The sequence below is a fragment of the Chenopodium album genome, chromosome 26 (genome assembly GCF_948465745.1).
Source record: "Chenopodium album chromosome 26, dcCheAlbu1.1, whole genome shotgun sequence".
Taxonomy (NCBI): Eukaryota; Viridiplantae; Streptophyta; class Magnoliopsida; order Caryophyllales; family Amaranthaceae; genus Chenopodium; species Chenopodium album.
In genome coordinates, this window is record NC_137859.1 from 16,463,999 (window position 1) to 16,488,592 (window position 24,594).

Genomic DNA, 24,594 nt, shown 5'->3' on the forward strand with positions numbered 1-24,594 from the left:
AATTTTAATCAATTAAAAATTTGTAATTAACTATGGACACTTCAATAATATTTGCCAAAAACGACACACGTTGATTATTCTTAGGGCCTATTCACTCAAGCTTAATTTCAGTTCAGTTCAGTTCAGCTCAGCTCCAATCAGTTCAGTTCAGTTCAGTTCAGTTCAGCTCCAACAGTTCAGTTCAATTCAGTTCAGTTCAGCTCCTAATTTTCTACTCTCAAAAATATTCATTTCAACTCTATTCTTTTCGGTTCAATTCAGTTCAGTTCACTTCAGCTCCAATCAGTTCAGTTCAGTTTAGCTCAGCTAGTAAATGTGAACAGGCCCTTAGTGTGAATTGTTTTCCTACCATTTTTTTTGTTGTTCTTCTTCAATTGATATGAATATAACATATGAAAGTCGAATATATAATGTTCATTTGAAAAATAGTTATTGAAAATTATGGCACAGGACCTAACCTACTTACAAATAAAATGAACCGTAAATAGTACTCCCTCCGTTTTTAAATACTTGCTCCATTTCTCCATGCGCGGAGTTTTAGGAGAAATTGGAGAAAGTAATAAGATATGGAGGTAGTGGAGTTGGTGGAAGAATAAAAAATTACAAAAAACCAAAAGTAATGGAAAGAATTGAAAGAGAGAGAATATGAAATTAATATTGTTGGGTCCACTTGGTGAGAGAAATTAATTAAATATTGTAAAAACTTTCCAAATAAGGAAATTGAGCAAGTATTTAAAAACGGCCGGAAAAAAAAAAGTGGAGCAAGTATTTAAAAACGGAAGGAGTATAATTTATAAGACCAAATACCACACTACAACATCCTACACTGTTGTAGTCCAAAGTGGTTTTGGACTTTGGAGGGAACTGTAATATTTAGAAATAGCTAATGTGATGCTCCAGCAATTTAGCATATAAATATGAAATTACGTTAACTACTTCTTATATATTAATACGATCAACTCGTTTGGGTCGATTCCCACTACCCAATTTCGTCAGAATCAAAAGTCATGTTGTAACTTGAAAATGTTCTCTCATTACACATTACACAACTGTTTTGTATAATATTATTATTAATATAAGATAGATTATGAAGTTTATTAATAAATACTACCGTATTTCATGGTGATTGGACAAACAGTGGTCATCGATAAAATCCAAAAACCCCAGTTGGTGCATGTTGCCATGTTGTGCTACCTAGTTTGTGTTTTGTATTACTGATGAATTATTGTCTATTACTCCGTAATTTGTTATAGTAGTATAGTAACCTTTCTATTTTCTAATTAATTGGTTATACTAATATAGTATTCCCTCCGTCCCTAAATTACATTCCTCCATACTATTTTTAATAATTCAAAATTACAATCATCCTTTCTATTTTTAGTAAGTTTTTTTTTTAGTAAATACACTCTCTTTTTCTGTTTTATATTTAATGTTTTCTCACTCATCCTTACCTAATCTCATTCATAATCCTTGTGCCAAATTACAATGAATATGATTGGTTAAAAATTTTCAATTAGGAGCATGTGATTGGTCTTTTTTTTTTTTTTTTTTTTTTGCAAATGATTGATGACATGTCATGATTGATGACATGTCATGAGTAATAACTAATCTATCTTTGACTCTTTGTACTTCCCATTATATTATCTAATTATTGTTATTTGTCTTATTCTTCCCTCCTTAATTCCCGTGTAAATTTCCAGAGAGGAATGTAATTTAGGGACGAAGGGAGTAACCTTTTTAATTTCTCATCCGGAGAAGTCAACATCTTTATTAATAACAATATTTCTACTTTCATAGATATTATAAATTTGCACTAGATAATTAATAATAATTTATATTAATATTATCGGATTTTTAAATTACTTACAGAGTTCAGGTGTCTGTTTGATTGTCCTTAGAATTAAACCCTTATAAAAGTTGTTTTTCAAGAAATGTATAGTAGAATTTATTTTTGTGATTTGTTTACACAACCTTTCATGAATTTTTTTTTATCGATTGGGATTTTGGTAATTTATTATATACATTTTGCATGAACAATAAATTCCAGTAAATTACCGCTTTTTTCATGCTTGTTGTCAACCATAACTTACTATTGGTGACTAGTGAAAACAATGCAATTAAATAAAAAAAAAAATGTGTCATTTTCTTATGAAAAAATAGATCTTGTACACATATGAAAACTAATATTTTCCTCGAAGGACAAACAAGTATGGAGAAATTTATTTATGCCTTAAGAAATACGTAACTTAGCTTATTTCTATGTATGTAGTGCCAAAACAGAAACCCTTAAAAATACGTTAAGACTTAAAATTAGCAGCCATGACATGATGGTAGATTTGCAAGTTGCACAGGCATATAAAAAGAACGAAATAATGAAGTTGAAACTATTTCCAAATTAAAGTTGTGGAAATTCTCTGCTTCCTGCTTTACGCGTGAAGCACTTTGCCCACCATTTCCAGTTCTCCACCATCAGGACGCTGGTGGTATGTTTTTCTCTCTTTCTCTCCGTACTGTTTTTATATATTACCGCGTTTTTAGCTGAAATTTAGCTGTATCGTATTCACTCTGTCTCTATATTTTGTCTTGTTTGGACGGTAATTGTCTTACAGAAACAGTTAAAAAGGATAAAATTTCAGAGATGGAGGGAGTATGGATCGAAATATCCTGTGTGATACATATATCATATATGCATGTCTAAATTACAGATCAAATTGAGTCAAATAAGTTTGAATTTTTGGTCATATTTAGTCAACGGAATTACTATTACAATTTAATGAAGCATATCAACCCAAGATTGCTAAAATAATAAGTTTAAATAATTAACAGGTGTATGTTTTTTTTGTTTTTTAAATAATAAATAGAAAGAAACATTAGAAAGAAATAACATTTATTGATTGACTCAAAATTGCGGGTATTATTGATTTTTTGTAATTAAGTAAAAGACCATGCTAATTTGCATTTACTAATTACTATTTATATGAATTAAGGGGTTTTTTTTTTTTTTTTTTTTTTGACATTTTTGTGATAAGTTAACATGATCTTATACTTAGGGTCTGTTCTCATACGTTGAAATTCAGTTCAGTTTAGTTCAATTCAGTTCAGCTCCTAATTTCTTTCTCTTATAAAATATTCATTTCAGTTTAGTTCAGTTCAGCTCAATTCAATTCAGTTCAGTTCAGCTGAGTTCAGTCAATGAGAACAGACCCTTAGTTACTTAATCAAAAATTTTAGATTTTAATAATTATTAGCCCACTATACATAACTACATAAGCCTTTGGTAAATTTAATTCAATCAGCTAAAACTCCGCACAATGGTAGCATTTTTTAAAAAAAAACGGAGGTAGTACTTCAATGGCTCATTACTGCACCTTGTACATCATACAAAATAACATAAAATCGCAGTCTAACCAAGATATTAACTGTGCAAAATGTGTGTAGCATGGTACTATGTGTCTATGTAACTGTGTTATTAAGCTTATTATTTCATTTTTTTTTTTGGTTAATTACAGGATCACACCAACATTTGCTAATGATGACTTCTATTCATGTTTTGTTTCTCTTGTGCTGCTACTTTAGTACCTTTTGCATAGCAATAGACAGCATCACATCATCAATATTTCTTAAAGAGAATGAATCTATTGTCTCAAAGAATGGTGATTTTAAGTTAGGATTCTTCAGCCCCTTGAATAGCACTAACCGGTATATAGGGATTTGGTTCAACAAGGTACCTACAAACGACGTTTTTTGGGTAGCAAACAGAAATAACCCCCTTAATGATTCTTCTGGTGTAATGAAAGTATCTGCAGATGGAAATCTGCAAGTCTTGAATGGGAGAAATGATGTGCTTTGGTCGTCGAATGTGTCTGTTATCACAGCAGCTAATGCCTCTCTATCAGCACAACTTTTAGATACCGGGAATCTAGTTCTGTTTGCTTACTACTCCAGGAATAATACTTCTGGTACTAATGGCACTATGGTCTGGCAAAGCTTTGATCACCCTACGGATTCTCTAATGCCGAATACAAAGTTGATTATTTCCAATTCTAATATGAAGCATGCTTTACAACCTTGGAAGAGCCCTTCTGACCCATCATTTGGGAGATTTTCTGTTGGAACTGACTCTTTTATTCATTCTCAAGTAGTGATTTGGGATGGTGATCGGCCACATTGGCGTAGTGGTCCTTGGAATGGGAATATATTTCTAGGACTGATGTATACTGATGAAGCTACCAACTATGCAAACACCTATATTCGTCAGAATGACAAAGATGAGACAGTCGACTTTGTCTATACTGGTGCAAGTACTCTGGCCTATTCTCACTACGCTTTCAGCTATGATGGAACAATAAGCGAGAAATGGTGGGATGGAAAGAAGTGGCAGTATGTTTGGGGCGCCCCTGTAACAGAATGTGATTTGTATGGTAGTTGTGGAGCATTTGGAAGTTGCAATCCTACAAGTTCTCCTGTTTGTAGATGTTTGAAAGGGTTCAGGCCAAAGAATCCTGAGGAATGGAAGAAAGGAAACTGGTCTAACGGATGTGTACGAAAGGTGTCATTGCAATGTGGAATTCAGGGTGGTAAAGATGATGGGTTTTTCTCAGTAAAGAATGTCAAAGTGCCAGACCATACAGAGTGGTCAGTGGGACTAAATCAGGTTAACTGCAGAAGCCAATGCTTACAAAATTGTTCGTGCTTAGCTTATGCTTATGATGCTGGTGCTGGATGTATGTACTGGAGTAGAGATTTAATCGATATTCAAGAATTTTCAAGTGGCGGGTTAGATCTTTATCTTCGTCTACCACATTCAGAGCTAGGTAACTTTTTCCCTATTTATCTGTTCAATCAGACAGTACAGAATTTCTATCCCTTTGAAGTCGAATAAACTTGCCATATATTTCGGAGTTCACTAATGAAAACTATCAACTGTCTGTCTCACAGGTAACAGTAATAAGAAAATAGCTGTTATTATAGTGACAGTTATCTTAGGCACTATTGGAGTTGCAGCTTTGATATTATTCATCCTGTGGAAAATTATGACTCGAAAAAAAGGTAGCTCCAGATATTTGTTATTATGGAGTATTTTTTTTTATGAATGTTAATGTAGCCATTTGGCTTTTGATCCAAGGAACTAAGATAGCTAACCTGACATGTCCCGTTTATAGTTTATAAGAGTGCATTCTTTTCGCCTATCTAAACTTAATTGCTTAGGCTGGAGTTTCACATATTTTCTTACATGTGAAAAAAATGCATCCTAATTTATCAAGAGTAAATATTATTTATAACATTACTGTTAATCTTATTCTTAGTTATTTCCTTTTGTTTTTTGGTTGAAAATTTGAAAGATGGTTATGAGACTTGGTTCTTTTTAGCTCATTTATTGAGTATAATCTGTATTGATGGTAACTAGACAGTATAAAATTAACTTTGTTCTTTCTGGAATTAATTACCATAACAAGATATCACTTCTAATCCTATTTTTACATTGAATATAAAAGCTCAAAGGAAGAATGAACAGCTGGAGAATTTGAAGCATGATGAGAATGGACACCAAGTTCAACTCGAAGAGTTACCATTGTTTGAATTCAAAAGGCTTGCAACTGCAACAAACGACTTTCATGATAGCAATAAACTTGGACAAGGTGGTTTTGGTCCAGTATATAAGGTAAAATAAACGATAGTTTCTGTCGAATGTTGCGAGTATTTTATCATGATCACCGAAGTCAATAATATATATATTTTGTCTATGCTTGATTCCAGGGGACACTGGAAGACGGAGTACAAATAGCAGTGAAAAGACTTTCTGCAGCTTCGGGACAAGGCTTAGAAGAGTTCATGAATGAAGTTGTGGTTATATCTAAGCTGCAGCACAGGAACCTTGTTAAACTTCTAGGTTGCTGCATAGAAAATAAGGAAAAAATGCTTATTTATGAATATATGCCTAATAAGAGCTTGGATTTCTTTCTGTTTGGTAAGTACCATGCTGCTTTAATTTCACTTTCACTTTCACGCGTCATGCTTCATATTTGGCATGTCTCTTGAAGTATTTAATATTTTTATCAATATTCAGATCCTGTCAAGCGAGAGCTTTTGAACTGGGAGAAGCGATTCACCATCATTGAAGGCATAAGTAGAGGCCTGGTTTATCTTCATAGAGATTCTAGACTAAGGATTATTCACAGAGATTTAAAAGCAAGCAATATTTTGTTGGATGAGGATCTTATCCCTAAAATATCAGACTTCGGCATGGCACGTATCTTTGAAAAAAAACAGGATCAAGATAACACTAGAAGGGTAGTTGGAACATAGTAAGCACTCCAATTCCATTTTTCGTCCCTCTTTTTTTTAAACTTCAGGACGGTGCTTCTTTTTTGAATTATAGTTTTCTACTTCTGAATCTGTTTGTTTTTTCATTATGCAGTGGGTATATGTCTCCTGAGTATGCAATGGAAGGTCACTTCTCTGAAAAATCTGACGTTTACAGCTTTGGGGTGCTGTTGCTGGAGATTATGACAGGAAAAAAGAATAATAACTTTTGGTTGGATGAACAATCACTGACTCTTCTAGGATATGTAAGTCTAGAAATTGAATCATATAAATTATGTGCTTCTAAGGTTATAGGACTACTAGATTTCTGACCTTTTTTTTTTCTTGGTTTCTGATGATTTGTTTTCAATGATTCTTAGGTATGGAAACTATGGAATGAAGATGACCTTCAGTCTGTAATTGATCCATTAATAGCTGAACCAAACTTTTTGCCGGAGATCTTAAGGTGCATCCATGTAGGTTTATTATGCGTACAAGAATTTCCAGGAGATAGGCCTAGCACTTCTACGCTACTATCAATGATAGTTAGTGATATAGTAGATCTTCCATGTCCTAAGCAACCCGGCTTTATTAGAAGGTTGGTTTCTTCTGACACCGATTCCTCTCAATTACATGGACCAAAGAGTTCATCTAGCAGCAATTATGACTCAATTACACACTTGTCTGGCCGATAATCATCTGTATTATAAATGATTCTAAAGTTTTGGTTCCTTGTAAATTGTTAACATGACCACTATTCAGGTTCTAATAGAAAAATGAGATCATTTTTCCTTGCAAATATATATCCAATGCAATCTTGCAAAATTTACAATGTCTAATATCCAATGTAGTCTTGCAAATTTACAATTTTTTGTCAAATCATACTCTCAAAGTCCGAGGTAGACTCATGTACATGTATTCTTAGCACCAAGGAGGAGAAGTTATGATTTTTATCATTTTTAAAATTTGTTGATAATAAGTTCTTCGCTAGGAGTTGCAGCCCCATTCCTGTTACATCTTATTGTGTCCTGCATTCCGAGCTCCTTTGGTATTCTCAAGGGATATTCAAGCACCAAAGGAGCTCGGAATATCAAAGTAGCATCAAAAGAGCTCGGAATGCTATCATAAGTATCATTACAACGAATTTTCAAGTGAGTTTGGTGTTTTACCAATACTACCTGTCTATGTTTATCGAGCAATCAGACGTGTAATAGACATATCATTTACTGAGGAACTCTGTTGCGATTGGTAAGATTCAGTACCAGTAGCTGCCAAACGTTTAATGAACCCAGGTTGTTTAGGGGATGGAAGGTCTTCAATGTCACTTGCAAGCATTGAGATAACAGTAGAGATATTAGGCCTATCATTCACATATTCTTGAACGCACAGCAGACCCACTTGTATGCACTTTTCAGTCTCCTTTCTGAAATTTGGATGAGAAACTACAGAGTCGACTGCTGGAGCGACATTACCCTCATTCCATAATTTCCATACCTGAATACAGCATATCAAGTCAATCTTAAGTGAGATTGTCTCAAAATATTTCACAGTGAGAAATTGGAGTTACCTCAATCTCACAATAAGCTATTGTATGACATCTCAAATCAAGAGTCAATGAAAACTTAAAATTTATGATACTATGAATTCCTCAGGAGATCAAGCATTGACTGGAAATTTATGTAGCAAAAGCCAAAAATTCATGACTTACATAACCTATAAGTGTTAATGACTTTTCTTCAAACCAGAAGGTACTGCTCCTTTTCCCGGTCACAATCTCTAGCAGTAGGACACCGAAACTGTAGACATCTGACTTTTCAGAGAAGTGTCCTTCCATCGCATACTCAGGTGACATATAACCACTGCAGTATACACAGTCAAAATTAAGGTACAATACTATATTGTGTTATTGAAGTGTGCTATATTAAGACTTTGATAAGTTCACCTTAGTCAAATATAAAAGTTGTCCGAGACCAATGTCAGAGAAAAAACATTATATAAGACTTACTAGGTGCCAACTATCCTTCTGGTTTCTTCTTGATCTTGGCCATGACCAAAAATCCGAGCCATGCCAAAATCAGAGATCTTTGGATTGAGCTCTTTGTCCAACAAAATGTTGCTTGGTTTCAGATCTCTATGAATAATTCTTAACCTAGAATCCCTGTGAAGGTAAAGAAGGCCTCGGCATATCCCTTCAATAATATTGAAGCGTGTACTCCAGTCCAGAAGCTGTCGCTTGGCAGGATCTAGTTATTGGTATGCAGGCTTAGTAACTACCTTGAAGATATAAACTTCTAAGACAATCATATTATGATAATCTATAAATGAAAATCTTGCATTCTCAGAAGGTTGTTTAATGATGCAGTTTGGTGAAAACAGAAAAAGCAATACTTACTGAACAAAAATGCATCCAAACTTCCATTAGGCATGTATTCATAGATTAACATTTTTTCTTCTGCTTCTATACAAAATCCAAGCAGTCTGACAAGATTCACATGTTGAAGTCTGGAAATTACAACCACTTCATTCGTGAACTCCTCCAGGCCTTGTCCGTAAACTGTGGACAGTCTCTTTACAGCCATCTCTTGGCCATCTTTCAATATTCCCTGAGAAAAATAAACAGCATATCAACTTAAGCTTGTTAGCTCCCAGTGCCCTACTACTAGTGGCAACTGGAAAGGAGTCACTGTTTTACCTTGTAGACCTGTCCAAAACCACCATGTCCGAGCTTTTGACTTTCATGAAAATTCCTAGTAGCAACTATGAGGGTTTCAAAATCAAACAGTGGTATATCTTTCAGCTCAGGTGATCTCCCATCATATTTAAATTTACAGTTCTCACGTATCTTCCTTCTGTTTTCTGTTCCAAATAAGTAAAAGATTTTAATTAAACACCAGATTTGTAGGATAATGTGAGAAAAATCATGATAATCTACAGACAGAATCTGAAAAAGTGTACTACTTGGCTAGTTGCAAAAATTTCAATGCTTCAATAAATTTTGTTGGCACCTTAACAGATAGCCAGTCTTTTCGGAATATGATTCAACAATTTCATCGATGTTATCAATAGTGTTTAGAAATAACAAGTTACCTTTCTGTTGAATCAGCCACCACCGGAGGAAGCAGATAAGTAAGACAATCAAGGTTGCTCCGGAAATTATTGCTCCATAAATAACAGCTTTTTGTTTATGCTTGCTACCTGCCAATAAAGAAAAAACTAGAGTTTGAATTGTTCCTCTGACTAATAAGGCTTATAGAGGTTATGCTGCTGTTGAATGTATGAAGCAGAAAACAAAATCTGGAAAAGTAGAAAATAAAAAATTTAGATAGGAACAAAAAAGCAAAAGGTATAATGAGAGTTTCTACAATTTGGTTTTCATTTACCAAGTTCTGATTGTGCCAGACGCAGGTAAAGATCTACTCCGCCAATAGTAAACTCTTGAATGTCAATCAAGTCTGTACTCCAGTACAAGCACCCTGCACCGGTATCATAAGTGTAAGCTAGACAAGAGCAATTCTTCAAGCATTGGCTTCTGCATTCATTTGGATTCAATCCTGTCAACCACTCTGCACGATCTGGCAATTTAACCATTCTTAGCATAAGAAAGCCATCTTGGGTAGCTTCAGCTCCACAACGCAAAGGCAACTTTCTAACACATCCACTAGACCAGTTTCCTTTGCTCCATTGCTCTGCATTCTTTGGTTTGAATCCCCTCAAACATCGACACATTGGAGACTTTAGAGGGTTGCATGTTCCAAATGCTCCACATTTTCCATAAAAATCACACTCGATATCAGGAGCTTTATATACTGTCTGCCATTGCTTGGCACCAGAATCCCACCATATCTCATTAATAGACCCATCAACTTCAAATGCATAGTGTGAAAAGGACAGCTTGTTTATACCAGTGTATACCAAGTCAACTTCCCCTTTGTTAATTTGCTGCATATAGGTATCAGCATAGTTATTAGACGGATCAGTATAGAGCAATCCCAGAAAAATATTGCCATTCCATGGACCACTTCGCCAGTATGGATGATCTCCGTCCCAAATTACTATTTGAGGATGAGTGAGGGAATCAATGCCAAGAGAAAACCTTCCATATGATGGATTTGAAGGGCTTTTCCAAGATTGTAAAGCATGTTTCATGTTGAAACTGCTCATGCTTAGCTTCATGCTTGGCAATACTGAGTCTGTAGGGTGATCGAAAGATTCCCATACAGTGATACCATCTTTTCTACTACTATTAGTATTAAGTTCAAGGAGAACCAGATTCCCTGAATCTGAAAGATGGACTACTCGAGATGTACCAGATGCAAATTGTGATGAGATGTTTGATGACCAAAGGACATTTTTCCCTCCACTCAAGACTTGAAGATTTCCATCTTCGGCAATTCTTAGTACACCCGAGGAATCATACAAGGGATTGTTCCTATTTGCTACCCATATATAATCCATGGCTGAAACCTTATTGTACCATATACCAAGATACCGATTTTTAGTGTTAGGAAGGCTAAAGAAACCCAGCTTGAAATTTCCATTACTCGAAACCATGGTTTTAGGATCATTGAGGATCTGAGTAGCAGTAAAATTGCCTATGGCAGCTACTACTTGAAACTTTAAGCATGAGTAGGATAGCAGAATAAAAGTGATAACTAATCTACTTACTTGCAGAAAAACCATCATACTTATGCAAGTTCAGAATTTGTGTTTAGCTTCCCTTGTTCAGAATAGTCATGTCCAGCAGTCTACCTACAGGCTACAGTACAGCAAAATCTATGTTTTACACTACAACCTGAAATTCGTTTTGCAATAAATAACTGTAGTGAACTCCAACAGAACAAATTCAGAATCTAAGCAGGAAATGGAAGCTTAAATCATACCAGACCAAGACGGCAAGTATGATGACAAATGCATAGCAGGTACTACTACTAATAACATGGCCGAGAAGTTGAGAGTCGACCAAGAAAGTAAACGGAAAAGTGCTGGACCTATGGTAGATGATCAGATGCTGAATAGTGAAGATAACACCAATAATTTATGTCTTGATTAATAATAATACAAGTAGTTGACAGGAGATTACTAGTAATCTATTGTTATTACTAGTAACCTACTGTTATCCTTATTTAAGCAAGTGATAATTAATTGGTTAAAATTGGCCTGGTTCAAATATCTCTATTGAGATTTGTACTCTTTCAGATGTACTCTTAGCAATTTAGCAGCCTTGACATCACACTGTATTGACTCTTCAACTCTCATCATTTATTTATTTCAACATCATAATTTTGTCATAATTGCATGAATGGACCCTGTGACCCTACTATACTACCATCACTGTCAAGTTACGCCCTCACTAAGGGTTGAGAATGTGCAAGAATGTAAAATTACACCCGGATGTATAATAGAGCTAACCAAAGTAGCATTTATGGAAATGTAGGCAATTGGTAATTTCGTATGACGCCACAGACGGAATATAAAAACAAACGATTGTTATTGAAAAGCGAAAAATATGTAACAAAATGGAATTATAAAATATTGTAGTAACACTATAAAGAGATGATCTTGAGAGATGATCTTGTTTTAAATATCATAGGAAATAACTTTTACTTGAAAGCAAATAACATGATTACTTGATTAATTTCTTCATTCTCTGTCATAATCTACTTTTTGAGGAAGCTAACAGAAGCAAAATTGTGAAACTGATAGCCTGAATAGTGTATTTGATAACTCAATCTAATTCCTTAGATTAGCAAACACTAGCAAACAAAATAGACTGGTACATGTCTATTCTACCATTATGAAACATTCTATGAAACCAAATGGAGGAACACTGAACAAGCAGTGATTAACCAAACCTTACACCAGTGCTTTTACAAGAAACACGGCAAGCAACAAAGCAAACATATAAGTTACAAGCATTGTCGAAAGAAATTTGGCAAAGGTTGAGGCAATTCATTGTCGGAAAAAAAAAAGTGATTGTTGCATTAGAAACCACAGTTGTTTCACTGGATAAGTTGAGCTGTAATACGGCTATTGAGACAAAAGCCCCCATTCTTTCTGATTACAGCATTCATTGCCTCAAGTTGCGAGGGGAAACCCACTTTTGCCATCCTCATAGGCTCAAATTGCATTGGCCTGCAGTTGAAAAACAATAATTGTTTTAATCTGAATAATCATTAAAACTTACGATACAAAGCTGCCTTGTATGAATGATAAAGTTCTGACCTAGTAAACAATTCAAGGGAGGAAGATTCATAATTGCAGCCAGACAAAAAGCGTTCCACATCATCCAAAAGTGCATTCCGTGGTATTCCTCGGAATAATACCTGAATAGCAGATAATAAGAGCAGTTTGTGTCACAGATATAAAGCACCAGCATGAAAACAGTTACAATCCAAAACAACTACTTCCATAAAAATAAGGCAAGTGGAGATGCATTCCAAGGCAGAAATAATTTCATACCTGAAGTACAATGCACACACAGTTCAATAAGATAGTACATAGAAAATATAGCATCAACAGAATACAAGGCTTCCCCTCTCTCACGGTCCCTCTCCCTCCCCCTCACCCCTCTCTCTCTCTAGATTGAGGTTTGGATTATTGAAAGGTATGATTTCTCACATTTTGATGTTACTAGGGGCCAGACTGAGGAGGTTGAGAAGCATCCCAAGGGACATGGTTGCGAGGAGAGCAAAGAGTGCACAGAGCCACAGAACAAAGAACTGTAGGGAGAGAGGTCATCATGAGAGGGGAAGGAGTGCCAAAGGTTAGGAAAGGGAAGCAGAGAAGAAGCAGTAGCTGGAAAGGTGTGTGGTGACATCAAAGGGTCTGGTCATGGCCTTCTCTGCTTCATTTGATTTTTATTCTTTAGGTTAATACCAAGGGTCCAATGATAATTTGAAGGAAACCATCTTCCCCAACTCATTGGATAAACAATATACAAGGGTTTCAAGATATAGGTGCCCCTGGTATCAATTTCAAACAAATGTTGACATGCAAGGTTTTGAGGGGGTTCCAAATACATACCAACCCTTTCAAGCAATTTAACCAATGATACCTTAAGTGTTGTGATTCTTGTGAATGTGCTCCTAAAAAATAAACCTTCCAAGATGAGAACCATATTCAACGAACTATATAAGAATAAACAGCAAAATAGGTTCCTCAGCTTAGTGGCAATTCCAGGGGTAAAAAGTCTCAAAGCATCTACAGATCCGTCATAACAATTATAGCAATGACATTTGATATTATAACAGCAACTCATAGGAAAATATATTTGACCAGAAAATCAAGAAAGGAAATTCATTCAGCTAAAAGGCAGAAATTATATATAAATTAGAAGAGGGTTTCAGCTGCTAATTAGCAGCAATCAAAAGCATTAAACAACTTTCCTGCAAACAGTTTGCAAAATTAATTAGAGTTCACTTCAAATTCAATAAGCATGTAGATGCAATAAAAGATACTCAGATTTCCTAAGACCCAACTTTCTGTGAGGACTTTAATCATGTTCTACAAAAATCAGAGTCCAACAAGAACACATTTTCTTTATTACTTGTACACCTTATGATTTAAAACATTCAAGACAAATGAGATACTGATAAAATGGGCCTTGAGAGTTTCGAAGGCAACCCTACTTACATATCTTCCATTAAAAGGTGCTACAAGATCCCATTGTTGATGATCTACTACCTGAAATTGAAAAAACCAATATCACTACACCGAAGCTACACAAAATATATAAAGGGGAGACAACTCAAATACTTCACCTTCTCCAATTTAAAAGATCGGTTCTTCCTTGTAAGCTCTCGAATGGCAGTATTAAAATCAGATTCAGAGCGGAATTGAACCAGCCTGAGACAGACCAACTTTAAAGTTACTGAACAGTACAACATTTTGAGGGATCTGTTAAAGGGCTAATATTGGTACCAGGAAAAGATACGGATCTAGGCGATCCAAGTAGTAACCAGACCTTAAAGTCAACGACTCCAAGGATGAATTAAAGGCAACAACTACAATTCTCTAGTCAAGCTAGTCTCATCAATGACAGAAAGCTAAGGATGCTCGTAAAAAAATATGAAAATAAATTCATAAACATCCACACTTTCGAGAAAGAAGATGATAATCAGTTCCTCACAATATAACTGAACTTGTTTGTTCACCATTTTACATAAGAATGTATTGTTTTATCAATGATTAGATAAATTGACGGACAACATAGCCAAAGTACTTCAACATGTGTTGCACACCACAAAGTTAAAGTTACTTACTATAATAATGAAGATTGAAGAAAATAAAATAAAATAAAGCAACAGCAATAAAATAACTACACAATGCGTGCTTTATAAATCAAGAAAATTACATTGCCATTGGATGATATACCCTGTTGTAATCAACCTTAATGTCATCCAATGTCAAGTTGCATCCTTCAAACAAACTGATGATATCAGTCTTCAGTGTATTTGATGAGATGCCAAACAGCCTCCCATAGATCGAACCTAAAATGTGACAATGGGATAAGACAATAGCTCACAATAACAAAAGTGACAAAGCCATGAAAACAACAATAATTCATCTTCCATATATGATTAGGAACACAATTTAATTTGAGAAGATAGAATGCAGCACCAGCAAAACAAAGATACTAATGAAAAAGTAGAAGCCCAGAATATCTGCACTCATAAATTTTATTTTTACAATTTAATCAATCAAAGAAAATGTCATCAACAAAGACAGAAAATGACAATGTCATAATGCTTCAGCATGTGTCTCTCAAGTCTAACAAATTCTATGAATTTGCAATAACTTATCTGAAATGGGACCATGAACATAAAATGAAAGTTCACATGAAGTATTGAGAAATTATCTCATCCATGCATAATATTTTTAACCTAACATCCAGCTTCTGTTAGACAGCATCCCTCATAATATTAGTATGGCCTTTCACAGGAGCAACCTCACTGGTTGTGGACTGAGTACCATTCCTTATAAAAGACTTATGAGCACAAAATAAAGTACTTACACAAGAGACTGAATAGGCTTTTTCTAACAAAAATAAATGTTGAAGACGGCCAATCTACACCAAATCAAGGTGTAAATTTCAGGGATTGTCCAGTTTGGAGAATACTAAAACCATTAATTAGAAGAAACCTTTGTATGATGGTATTAAAGGGTATTATTATGTACTCAAAATTTTAATCTCAAATGACTAGACAGCTTAAAATTTTAATAATCATGTCATTTCTTATAACAATTATGTAACTCTATTCCATCAACCTATGTGACTCATGCTCAAGTACTCATGTCCCCAAGTCAGTGTTACCTAAATACCTAATACTCCCATCCCTCCCACGTATTCCGTATTAATACTATTATTCCAATACTCAATACTTTTACGTATTAATACTCCTAAATCAGCGTATTCACTATATTATGATATCTCAATGCACATAGATAAGATTGAACGAGGAGTGGTGGAGAGTAAAAAAAAAAAAGAGAGATCAACAAGGGTGGGTTTTTTTTTTTTTTTGTATCCATTGTGTGTGTGTGTGGGGGGGGGGGGGGGGGGGGTTCTTTTGCAGGGTTACTAATACTCCCCTCCCCTCCATGAACTCCTTATTTAAGTCTTGTATTCCAATTCTCCCAATTTTTTATAAAACATCCTTTTTATTCCTTAGGGTAAATTATTTATATCGTATTGTGACCCCAAAAAAACTGTATTACAAAAACACCTCAACCGTATTACAATACTCCCACCTAGTGCATTGCGAATTTGTATTCGTTCCGCGTATCAGAGCGGATTACGTACTTATCTTCTGAAGAATTTTCATGATTTTGTCCCAAAAAAAGTGTCGAAGTGTCTAACTCATTTTCAAGTGTCAAGGATCCAACACAAGCAATTGAGGTGAAACAAAGAGTTTGAGTAGCAATGTAGCATAGCCATCAACTCTATTTTGCTAAAGAGTCTTTCCACTTTTCCAGGTATTCCAGCATATTGGATAGAAAAACAGAGACTTCGGCGCATCTTCAGCATTTTATACAAATTTTCTTTAGGCGCAGCCCTATGGTGTGTATGTGCAGGTACTGTCACATACGAAGTATGTACTTTATCTTCACCATGATTTTATAGTTAGATACATCACCTCAATCGCCCTAATGTAATCACCCTTCAAGTCATATAGACTGCTATTATAATGATTCAAGATTATGTTAGACGCCGTATGCCCCATCTATTTCCATCACTAACTTAAATGATTAAATTCATAGGTTATTTACTAATAATAAACCTATACTATAGTCCAGGGCAATGCTTCTTCTCCATTCATTTTTATTACCACTCAATATCACCTCAAAAGTGAAACTGGAAACATGAAAGAAAGCACAAAATCAGGACAGAGTTGCAATGCTATTTATTGCAAGGTAGAGCTTGACTTAACAAATCATATGACTAGTTTATTACCATTACCGATAATTATTAGCGACTTAGCACCTCCCAAACAAGCATAATTGTTTTTTTCCCTCAAATTATATCAATCATGCTAAAAATATACTTTGACTACATTTTCAATCAATTTTCCCAACACCATAAAATTACCATCCAAGCTAATTATCCATACTTGACATCAAAGATGATAAATTTCGAAAACCCGACAACATTATACGCCGACCATTCTTAATTCCTATGCTCCACAAAATTAAACCATGATTCAAAGTTACAACAGATTGATAGTATTTGGTGTATTCCTAACAAGATGATATGATAGTAGTTCAATAACAACATAAGTACATTTTAACAATTTAATTATGAATAAATCTTCAAAGAACCAATTCAAATATATAAATCACATCATAGCTCGAGAAAATTAAATACTTAAAGTTATTCTATAATCAAAAAATTCCTAGCAAATTTAATAAAAAAAAACGATAAATTAATGAATACAATCAAAAAAAAATCTTAAAAACTGGGTAATAACATAACAATTAGAAGAAAATTGGTGAGAAATTAAGAAACCTGAAGTTGGGGAAGGAATAGAAATATGCGGAGGTTGAGATTGAGGTTGATGCTCAAAACCAGTAGAGAAATGGCGGGGCGAATCACGAAGAAATTGTGAAAGAAATTGGGGGTTTCTTGCATTGGTAGATTGAAGTAATTTCTGGGTTCCTCTTGAAAAAATCATGGCTGATTTTGAAAAAGGAGGAGAAATTTGCAACTGAGTATAGAAAGAGGGTTTTGTGGGAACAAGAATTAGAGCTGAAAACACTTTCTCAATAATAATGAGATTTTGTAATGTTGAATTGTGAATGGGCTTGTATTCGATTAGAATATGGTAGTTCTGAATTGTATCCCAGGGCCCAATATATAAAGTTCCTTTTTTTTTTTTTGGTGAAAGTATAAAGTTCCTTTTGTGTTTAGACATTAGTTATTGTTTTTTTTAACACAAAAGGGAGCATATTCATATTATATCATAATATAACTGATGAAATAGATCATCAGTACAAAAGGATGAAGATTGCTGAAATTATCCAGCAAATCTAACAAAAGGAAAGTAGAGGGCATATGATACCACTCTAAGCTTTCAAAGTACTCCCTAATACATCATACAAAAGCTAAAAACAGAAACTGTAACACATAGTAAAAGATAGCAGAAGCAGAGTTGTTGAAAGTAGCATAAGGGTGAGAAAACTGCACATAAGGACTACGCTTCCTGCCCTCCTAGAATCTCAGCAGCATAAGTGTGATAAACTTCAGGAGGAGGGTAAGTAAATGGAACTATTTCTCCAGCCTTGAACCTTGTTCTACCCATGAGAGCTAACTTATCAGCAACATAATTGACACATCTATTAGCATGGAAAATGCTAATAGTCCATTCCCTTTCCAACAGAGCAGCAACATCACGAATGACATTACCCAAATCACCATCTTCAAAAGACTTGGGATCTTTCAACATTTTGCTCAAGCTGTCAGCATCCGTCTCTAGCTCCAGCAACTTGATTTTTTTATCCCAGGCAAGCACCAGGCCTTCCCTGATAGCAAGGAGTTCAGCAGATGCAGCACTAACAGCATTAAATTTTGATGCAAACGCTGCAAACCAGATGCCTTTATCATTTCTGATCACCCCTCCTCCACCTGCATTATCAACACTGATCCAGGAGCCATCAGTGTTAAACTTATAGAAATCCTTGTGTGGGGGAGCCCAAAATCTTGGATTCCGAGTGATGGAAGAAGATGGAGAAACCACAGTTGCAACCTGATTTAATCTCAAACAAAAGATGTAATCCACATAGATTTTTGTTAAAAGTAGTTTGAATAAAAACCATTTTTTGTTCAAAAATAGTCGTGTTCGTTGTATTCCAAATATGCCATATTGCTACTGTAAAAACCTTTTTCCAAGAAGTAGTACTTGAAAGGTTAAAATCCAACCAATCAGTTAAGTTTGAATTGTAAAATCTTTGTAAATCAATGTTTAAAGATTTAAATTTCAAAAACACCAAAGACCAAAAAGCCGATGAGTTAGGGCAATCCCTGAAGAGATGAATAGAATCTTCTATAGGTGCTTCACAACACATACAAATAGGGTCTAGAAAATTCATTTTCCTTTTGAGAGTACTACCAACAGGAAGGATATCTCTAATTAGATTCCAAAGAAGCATTTTATATTTATAAGGGACCCTAATTTTCCACAAGTTCTTCCAAGCAAAAGAGTGAAGGAAAGAAGTATTTAGATTGAAAGGAGGTTTAGTAGAATTGTAAGCAGATTTGATACTAAAATTACCAGAATGATGCAAAGACCATTTTAATCTATCTGAAACCTGAACTAGTTTGGGAAGAGGGTGAGCAAGAATCAAATTAATTATAGGGGAAGGAATGATATGCAAAACACTATCCAAGCTCCATTGATTATTCCTAATAATATCATAAACACGCCAATGTCCTTTAGAATTAGGGATGTGAATATTAGGAATTAAATATATGGGACAGTCACCTATCCAATGGTGGAACCAAAGAGAGGTGTCTTTGCCATCATCAATGTTTATAATTATTCCTTTTTTGAGGACATCACGGCCAGCTAATATATCTTTCCAAATAACAGAATTAGAGGGCTTGGGAATATAATCTATGAAATTAGAATATTTTAGATACTTATTTTTTAGAATATTAATCCACAGCTTATTGTTTTGAGTTAGAATTTTCCAACCTAGCTTAGCCATAAAAGAAATATTCCATCTTTTTAAGTCCCTAATACCTAAACCACCTTTAGCCATTGGATCACAAACAACTTTCCAATTAGTACGAGGAATATACTTAGAACGATTAACTCTATTCCAAAAAAATTGTTTACATTTTTTTGTAAATCATTAATCACATTCATAGGTAAGATGTTAGTTTGCATAGCATAGACCGGGTAGGAATTCAAAACAGATTTAATAAGAGTACATCGACCTGCCATATTCAAAAGTTTGGCTTGCCAACCTTTGATTTTAGCACAAGTTTTATCCAAAAGGGGAAAATAGTCTAAATTATTTAAACGTTTATGAGATATAATTATACCAAGGTATTTTCCAAAATTGGTGGTGTTAGTTTTATTACATACCTCACAAATAGACTTCCTAACATTATGATTCATTTTTCTTGGGAAAATAGCAGAAGATATTAAAATATTTATAGCAAGGCCTGAAATGGATTTGAAATGATCAAGCACTCCCATCATGGTTTCAATATTATTAGTAGTAGCTTTTCCAAATAAGAAGACATCATCGGCATAGAAAAGATGTGAAATATTAATATTTTTAGCAATTTTCATAGGTTTCCAAGAACCATTGTCTACTTTATCTTGAATCATACATGAAAGACGATCTAGACAAAGCACAAAAATATAGGGAGATAGGGGGCCGCCTTGACGAATTCCTCTTGATGGAGTGAATGAATTAGTGATTTCCCCATTCCAAAGAAGAGAAATTTTAGGAGTGCAAATACAACTAAGAATAAGATTAACAATGTTAGGAGGGAGGTTAATACTAAGGAGGGTATCTTTAATAAAACTCCATTCTAAACAATCAAAAGCCTTAGAAAGATCAATCTTGAGAGCCATAAGATTGGCTTTACTAGAAGCTCTGTTAAAGTGATGAGCCACTTCTTTAATGATAATGATGTTTTCCTCAATGGACCTATTAGGTATGAAACTAGATTGGAAAGGACTTATGAGATCATCCATAATGGGCTTTAGGCGATTAGAAATACATTTAGTGATTAGCTTATTGTAGACACCTAAAAATGTCTCCCCAAAACCAAACCCGATGATGAACACCTTTCACCGCCGTTATTGGTCGGGTTGAGTATTTAATCTTTGGAGTGCTGAAATCCATGTTTCTACGTACCCAATACATTTCATAAACCAATCCATTTCCTAGCTCATTTCCCTAAACCATAACTTACTTTCCACTTTCCATATCCACATTACAAAACCGAGCTGAACTGATTTCATGGCTATATAATTTTGATCCAATTATTATTTCGTTGTATAGGCCTTTCAATAACCTTTCAAGTGCAAAAGCACCGTGTCACGGGAACTTTCCCCGTCTGACGGTGCTTTCTCCCGTCTGACGGTGCCTGGTACCGTGACACGGTACTGTGCATCGTGTCGCGGTGCCATTTTTGAAGCTTTTTCGCGTCAAATTCCACCGTGGCACGGTACCTGTTGCCGTGACACGGTACCTGCTGCCGTGACACGGTATTTCCCACCGTGTCACGGTGTTGTTTCCGTGTAAATTCTGCGTCTCCCATACCGTGACACGGTGTACTGTACCGTGACACGGTAGATACTGCCGTGTCACGGTACCTGTGCCGTGTAATGGAATCTTCTCGTGTCTTTTCCGCGTAAACCGTTCACGCGTTTTTACTCCCGTAGGTCAAATATTTCCCGCGTCACTCTAAATTTCCCCGCGTCACACTAATTTTCCCTGTGACACGGTATAACCTTCCGTGTCGCGGTAGTATCTACCGTGTCGCGGTAGTATCTACCGTGTCGCGGTAGTATCTACCGTGTCGCGGTAGCCTTTTTAGGGTTTTTATCTTTTTAGGGTTCCGTGTGTTCCCTCTGCTCATTTTCCCTATAAATAGAACCCCCCTTTCTGCAGTTCGGATCATCAAATCATTCTCTCTTCCTCTTTTCTACACCAAATATCATTCTCTCTCACCTTACACCTAAAATCATTCTCTTCTCCCTCTTTAACCTAAATTCCCCTAAGCACTCCAAGGAGTCCATATAATACCCGAAGTTCTATACTGAAACCAAGGCGTGAAAGGTATAATTAACTGAGGGTTTGGACCAAATCAACTCTACTTTTATTTAATTTAATTATTTCAATTTGATTTATTTTTATTGAAGTTACTAACAAATTATTCACGATGTAGCAATTTTAAGGAACACGCAAAATGTGAGTAATTAATTAATTTAATTACTTATTATTATTTTATATTGCTTATATCATGATTATTATTATTATTATTTGATTTGACTAACGCTATTATTGTTAAATTGCTTCCAATATTAATGTTGGTTTCTATTGTTATTATGATCACCATATTGCATGTTTAAAGGGAATATGTAATTGAATATCACGCTTAATAAGATAATTTGGACGACCGGTTTAGGTTCCTTTAATCTTATTATTAAATCGAAGTGATCACCAATATTTTAGAATTATATGTTGCATTAATATTAAACCAATTTAGCATAATAATAGTTTGGAGCGAATTGAATTTTGTTTGTATGCCTTTGAGATCACAGGAATGCTTTTCACTATAAGAATCGAGTAGAGGCCAATACGGGCGAATGTGACTCCATGACTCACTTCGTACCATCATCCCCGATCCTCCTTTCGTGGTTCCGAACCATATGGAGTTAGTAATCTCATGGATTTTGAATGGGGTGTAACCTTCACGGGTCAATCGTTGTTGCCTATCGTTGTCCCTTTTCGTGGTTGCCTTATATGATCCGTGAACGGTTTACAAGTTCCTTAAAAACTTGTTGGCGGCTCCCTACTTTCCTTGTCCCTAATCGTGTCCCTAATCGTGTATGTCAATTCCCGCTTCCTATGAGTGTCAAGCATATTCACAACATGCTTTAACGTAGGCGCAATTCAAACGACGCCTACACTTATAAATAGAATTGCATAATCCTATAGGTCTAAAATCTTTCATAGTGGTATGACAATCACACTTAGGGATTAAAGAAATGTAAGAATCATTAATAGCACTAGGTATGGACCCTTTTATGAAACAATATGAAATGAAACTAGTAATGGAAGAACCTAAAGACAACCAATGGTGTTGGAGAAAAATAGGCTATAAACCATCAGGACCTGGAGATTTAAAAGGATCTATTTGAAACAGAATAGATTTTATCTCATTTTTGGAAGGTGGTAGCTGGAAACTAGGTTCAGAACAAACAGGAATCACCTTCGGGTATTGATATCTATTCATCAGTTCAAGATTAATATCCACACTTTGAAAAATATTTTGAAAATAATCGCTAGCCATATCTTTTAAAATAACTAAATCATTTATCCAAATTCCATCATTATTTTGTAAAGATAAAATTTTACCTCTACTTTTTTTAATATTAGCAACCAAGTGAAAATATTTGGTATTAAAATTTGCATTTTTCCTCCAATCAAGACCCGACTTTTGGGCATAAATAATTCTTTCAATATGATAAATATGATTTAAATCAAAAAGTAATTCTTTTTCTAATTTAACAAGAAAGGCAGAAAACTTTTTAGATATAGCAATTTGGATTCCATTGATTCTTGCCAGCAATCTTCTTTTTTGATTAGTAATATTTCCAAATACATCATAATTCCAACTTTTTATATTAGCTAGAAATTCTGATCTACCTTTTAGGAAATCAAAATCATGCAAATTCCAATTATTAACAAAAAAAGGCAGAGAAATCACAATGTTCTAGCCAAGCAGCTTTGCATCTAAAAGGAAAAGGACCACCTTTACGATTATTAAAAACAAAAATTAAAATAGGACAGTGATCAGAGTAAGTGCGAGCTAGATGAGATACCTGAGTGTTGGGATAAGTATTCAGCCAACTCGGGTTTCCTAAAGCCCTGTCAAGACGTTCTTGGATAAGATCAAGCCCTTCCCTAGCATTATTCCAGGTAAAAGGATTCCCCGAAAAACCGAGATCAACCATGCATGCAGCCTCAGCTAGCTTGTTTAGATCAGAACATTGACTTTGCCTAAACCTTAACCCACCAGACTTCTCAGAAGGTTTAGTAACCTCATTGAGATCACCCATAAATAACCATGGGGTATCATCAGGAGGGAGAGATGCTTGAATATCATTCCAAAGTTTATGACGTTGAGCAGGACATGAAGGAGCATGAACAGTAGATAATAAGATCTCCTTAATATCAGGAGAAAACTTAAACAGAGCATGAAAGTAATTTTTTGTTTCCCCTTCAACAAAATCTATCAATTCAACATTTCTATTATACATTAACCAAATCACTCCCCTAAGACCATTCGGGTTTATAAATTGAAAAGCATCAAATCCTAGCAATTTAGCTACTTTTTCAGCACGCATTCCATTACTCTTAGTTTCCAAAAGAATGAAAATGCTAGGTTTATGAGTAGCAATTACCTCCCAAGCATGAGGAACAAACTCATTCCTTGTAGCACCCCCCACATTCCAAAGAACAATCTTCATGTTAAGATCGGGAAAATCGGGAACCAAGTTTGCATTGCAGAACAGAATGTCAAATTTGTCCCACTCCTTCCACTGCATTGTTCGATCCATCAAGACTATGTCGTGCATCTTCAATGGTAGTACCATTGAATCCAATTCCCTGATCGTATTCTTGGTTTCCCTAAAATTCACCTCTAATTGTAATCCCACAATCCCTTTTCTTATCATGAATATTTTCATAAGGTGATCGGGGTTTTCTAGGTCTTGCTCGATGTTTCCCAAAGAGAGATTTATTATTTGAGGGTTGGAGGGAGGCGGAACTAAGTCGTGGGGGAGGTAACTCGGCCATGGTACTTGCTGTTGATACCATGGTCGAAGGGATTATTGAGGGGGTGGGTTCGATGATGATGGGTTCTGGTTCTGAGGATGAGAGTTCATCAGTTTGGTGATTTCCAGTAGGGTGTTGTACATCATTTCGATTTTCGCCGGAGTTGGAGGGTTCGCTATCGAGGACCATAGCAACGGAGTCGAAGAGATCGGAGGCGGGGTTGACACAATTCTGGTTATTTCTGCTGGGGATAGGGTTGGTCTGAACGATCGA

At 35.2% G+C, this 24,594-nt stretch overlaps 4 protein-coding genes across 6 annotated transcripts; 1 reads left to right on the forward strand and 3 right to left on the reverse strand.

Moving 5' to 3' along the window:
- Window positions 1-2,364: 2,364 nt before the first annotated feature.
- LOC145618524 (G-type lectin S-receptor-like serine/threonine-protein kinase SD1-13) lies at window positions 2,365-7,102 on the forward strand. Of its 2 annotated transcripts, none has more exons than XM_081673293.1 (8): window positions 2,365-2,483; window positions 3,510-4,814; window positions 4,939-5,049; window positions 5,496-5,662; window positions 5,758-5,968; window positions 6,068-6,305; window positions 6,419-6,569; window positions 6,684-7,102. In XM_081673293.1, exons 2-8 carry the CDS (start codon window positions 3,530-3,532, stop codon window positions 6,996-6,998), a joined length of 2,478 nt encoding a protein of 825 aa, XP_081529419.1. In that variant the 5' UTR covers window positions 2,365-2,483; window positions 3,510-3,529; the 3' UTR covers window positions 6,999-7,102. The 2 variants fall into 2 exon arrangements, with proteins under 2 accessions (XP_081529419.1, XP_081529420.1); XM_081673294.1 differs by having other exon boundaries at window positions 2,406-2,483; window positions 3,577-4,814.
- A 148-nt stretch (window positions 7,103-7,250) lies between these two features.
- LOC145618523 (G-type lectin S-receptor-like serine/threonine-protein kinase At1g11300) lies at window positions 7,251-11,394 on the reverse strand. Of its 2 annotated transcripts, XM_081673292.1 has the most exons (8): window positions 11,184-11,394; window positions 9,684-11,059; window positions 9,391-9,498; window positions 8,996-9,159; window positions 8,696-8,906; window positions 8,309-8,546; window positions 8,012-8,162; window positions 7,251-7,797 (listed from the first exon to the last, which is right to left on the reverse strand). In XM_081673292.1, the coding sequence occupies exons 2-8, from the start codon at window positions 10,984-10,986 to the stop codon at window positions 7,492-7,494; spliced, it is 2,481 nt and encodes an 826-aa protein (XP_081529418.1). In that variant the 5' UTR covers window positions 10,987-11,059; window positions 11,184-11,394; the 3' UTR covers window positions 7,251-7,491. The 2 variants fall into 2 exon arrangements, with proteins under 2 accessions (XP_081529418.1, XP_081529417.1); XM_081673291.1 differs by having other exon boundaries at window positions 9,684-11,394.
- Window positions 11,395-12,003: 609 nt separating this feature from the next.
- On the reverse strand, window positions 12,004-17,528 carry LOC145618207 (uncharacterized). Its single transcript, XM_081672987.1, has 6 exons — window positions 17,306-17,528; window positions 14,657-14,792; window positions 14,064-14,148; window positions 13,936-13,986; window positions 12,526-12,626; window positions 12,004-12,435 (listed from the first exon to the last, which is right to left on the reverse strand). The coding sequence occupies exons 1-6, from the start codon at window positions 17,469-17,471 to the stop codon at window positions 12,303-12,305; spliced, it is 672 nt and encodes a 223-aa protein (XP_081529113.1). The 5' UTR covers window positions 17,472-17,528; the 3' UTR covers window positions 12,004-12,302.
- Window positions 17,529-23,247: 5,719 nt separating this feature from the next.
- Window positions 23,248-24,140, reverse strand: LOC145616896 (uncharacterized). Its single transcript, XM_081671613.1, has 2 exons — window positions 23,367-24,140; window positions 23,248-23,277 (listed from the first exon to the last, which is right to left on the reverse strand). Exons 1-2 carry the CDS (start codon window positions 24,138-24,140, stop codon window positions 23,248-23,250), a joined length of 804 nt encoding a protein of 267 aa, XP_081527739.1.
- Window positions 24,141-24,594: the final 454 nt, after the last annotated feature.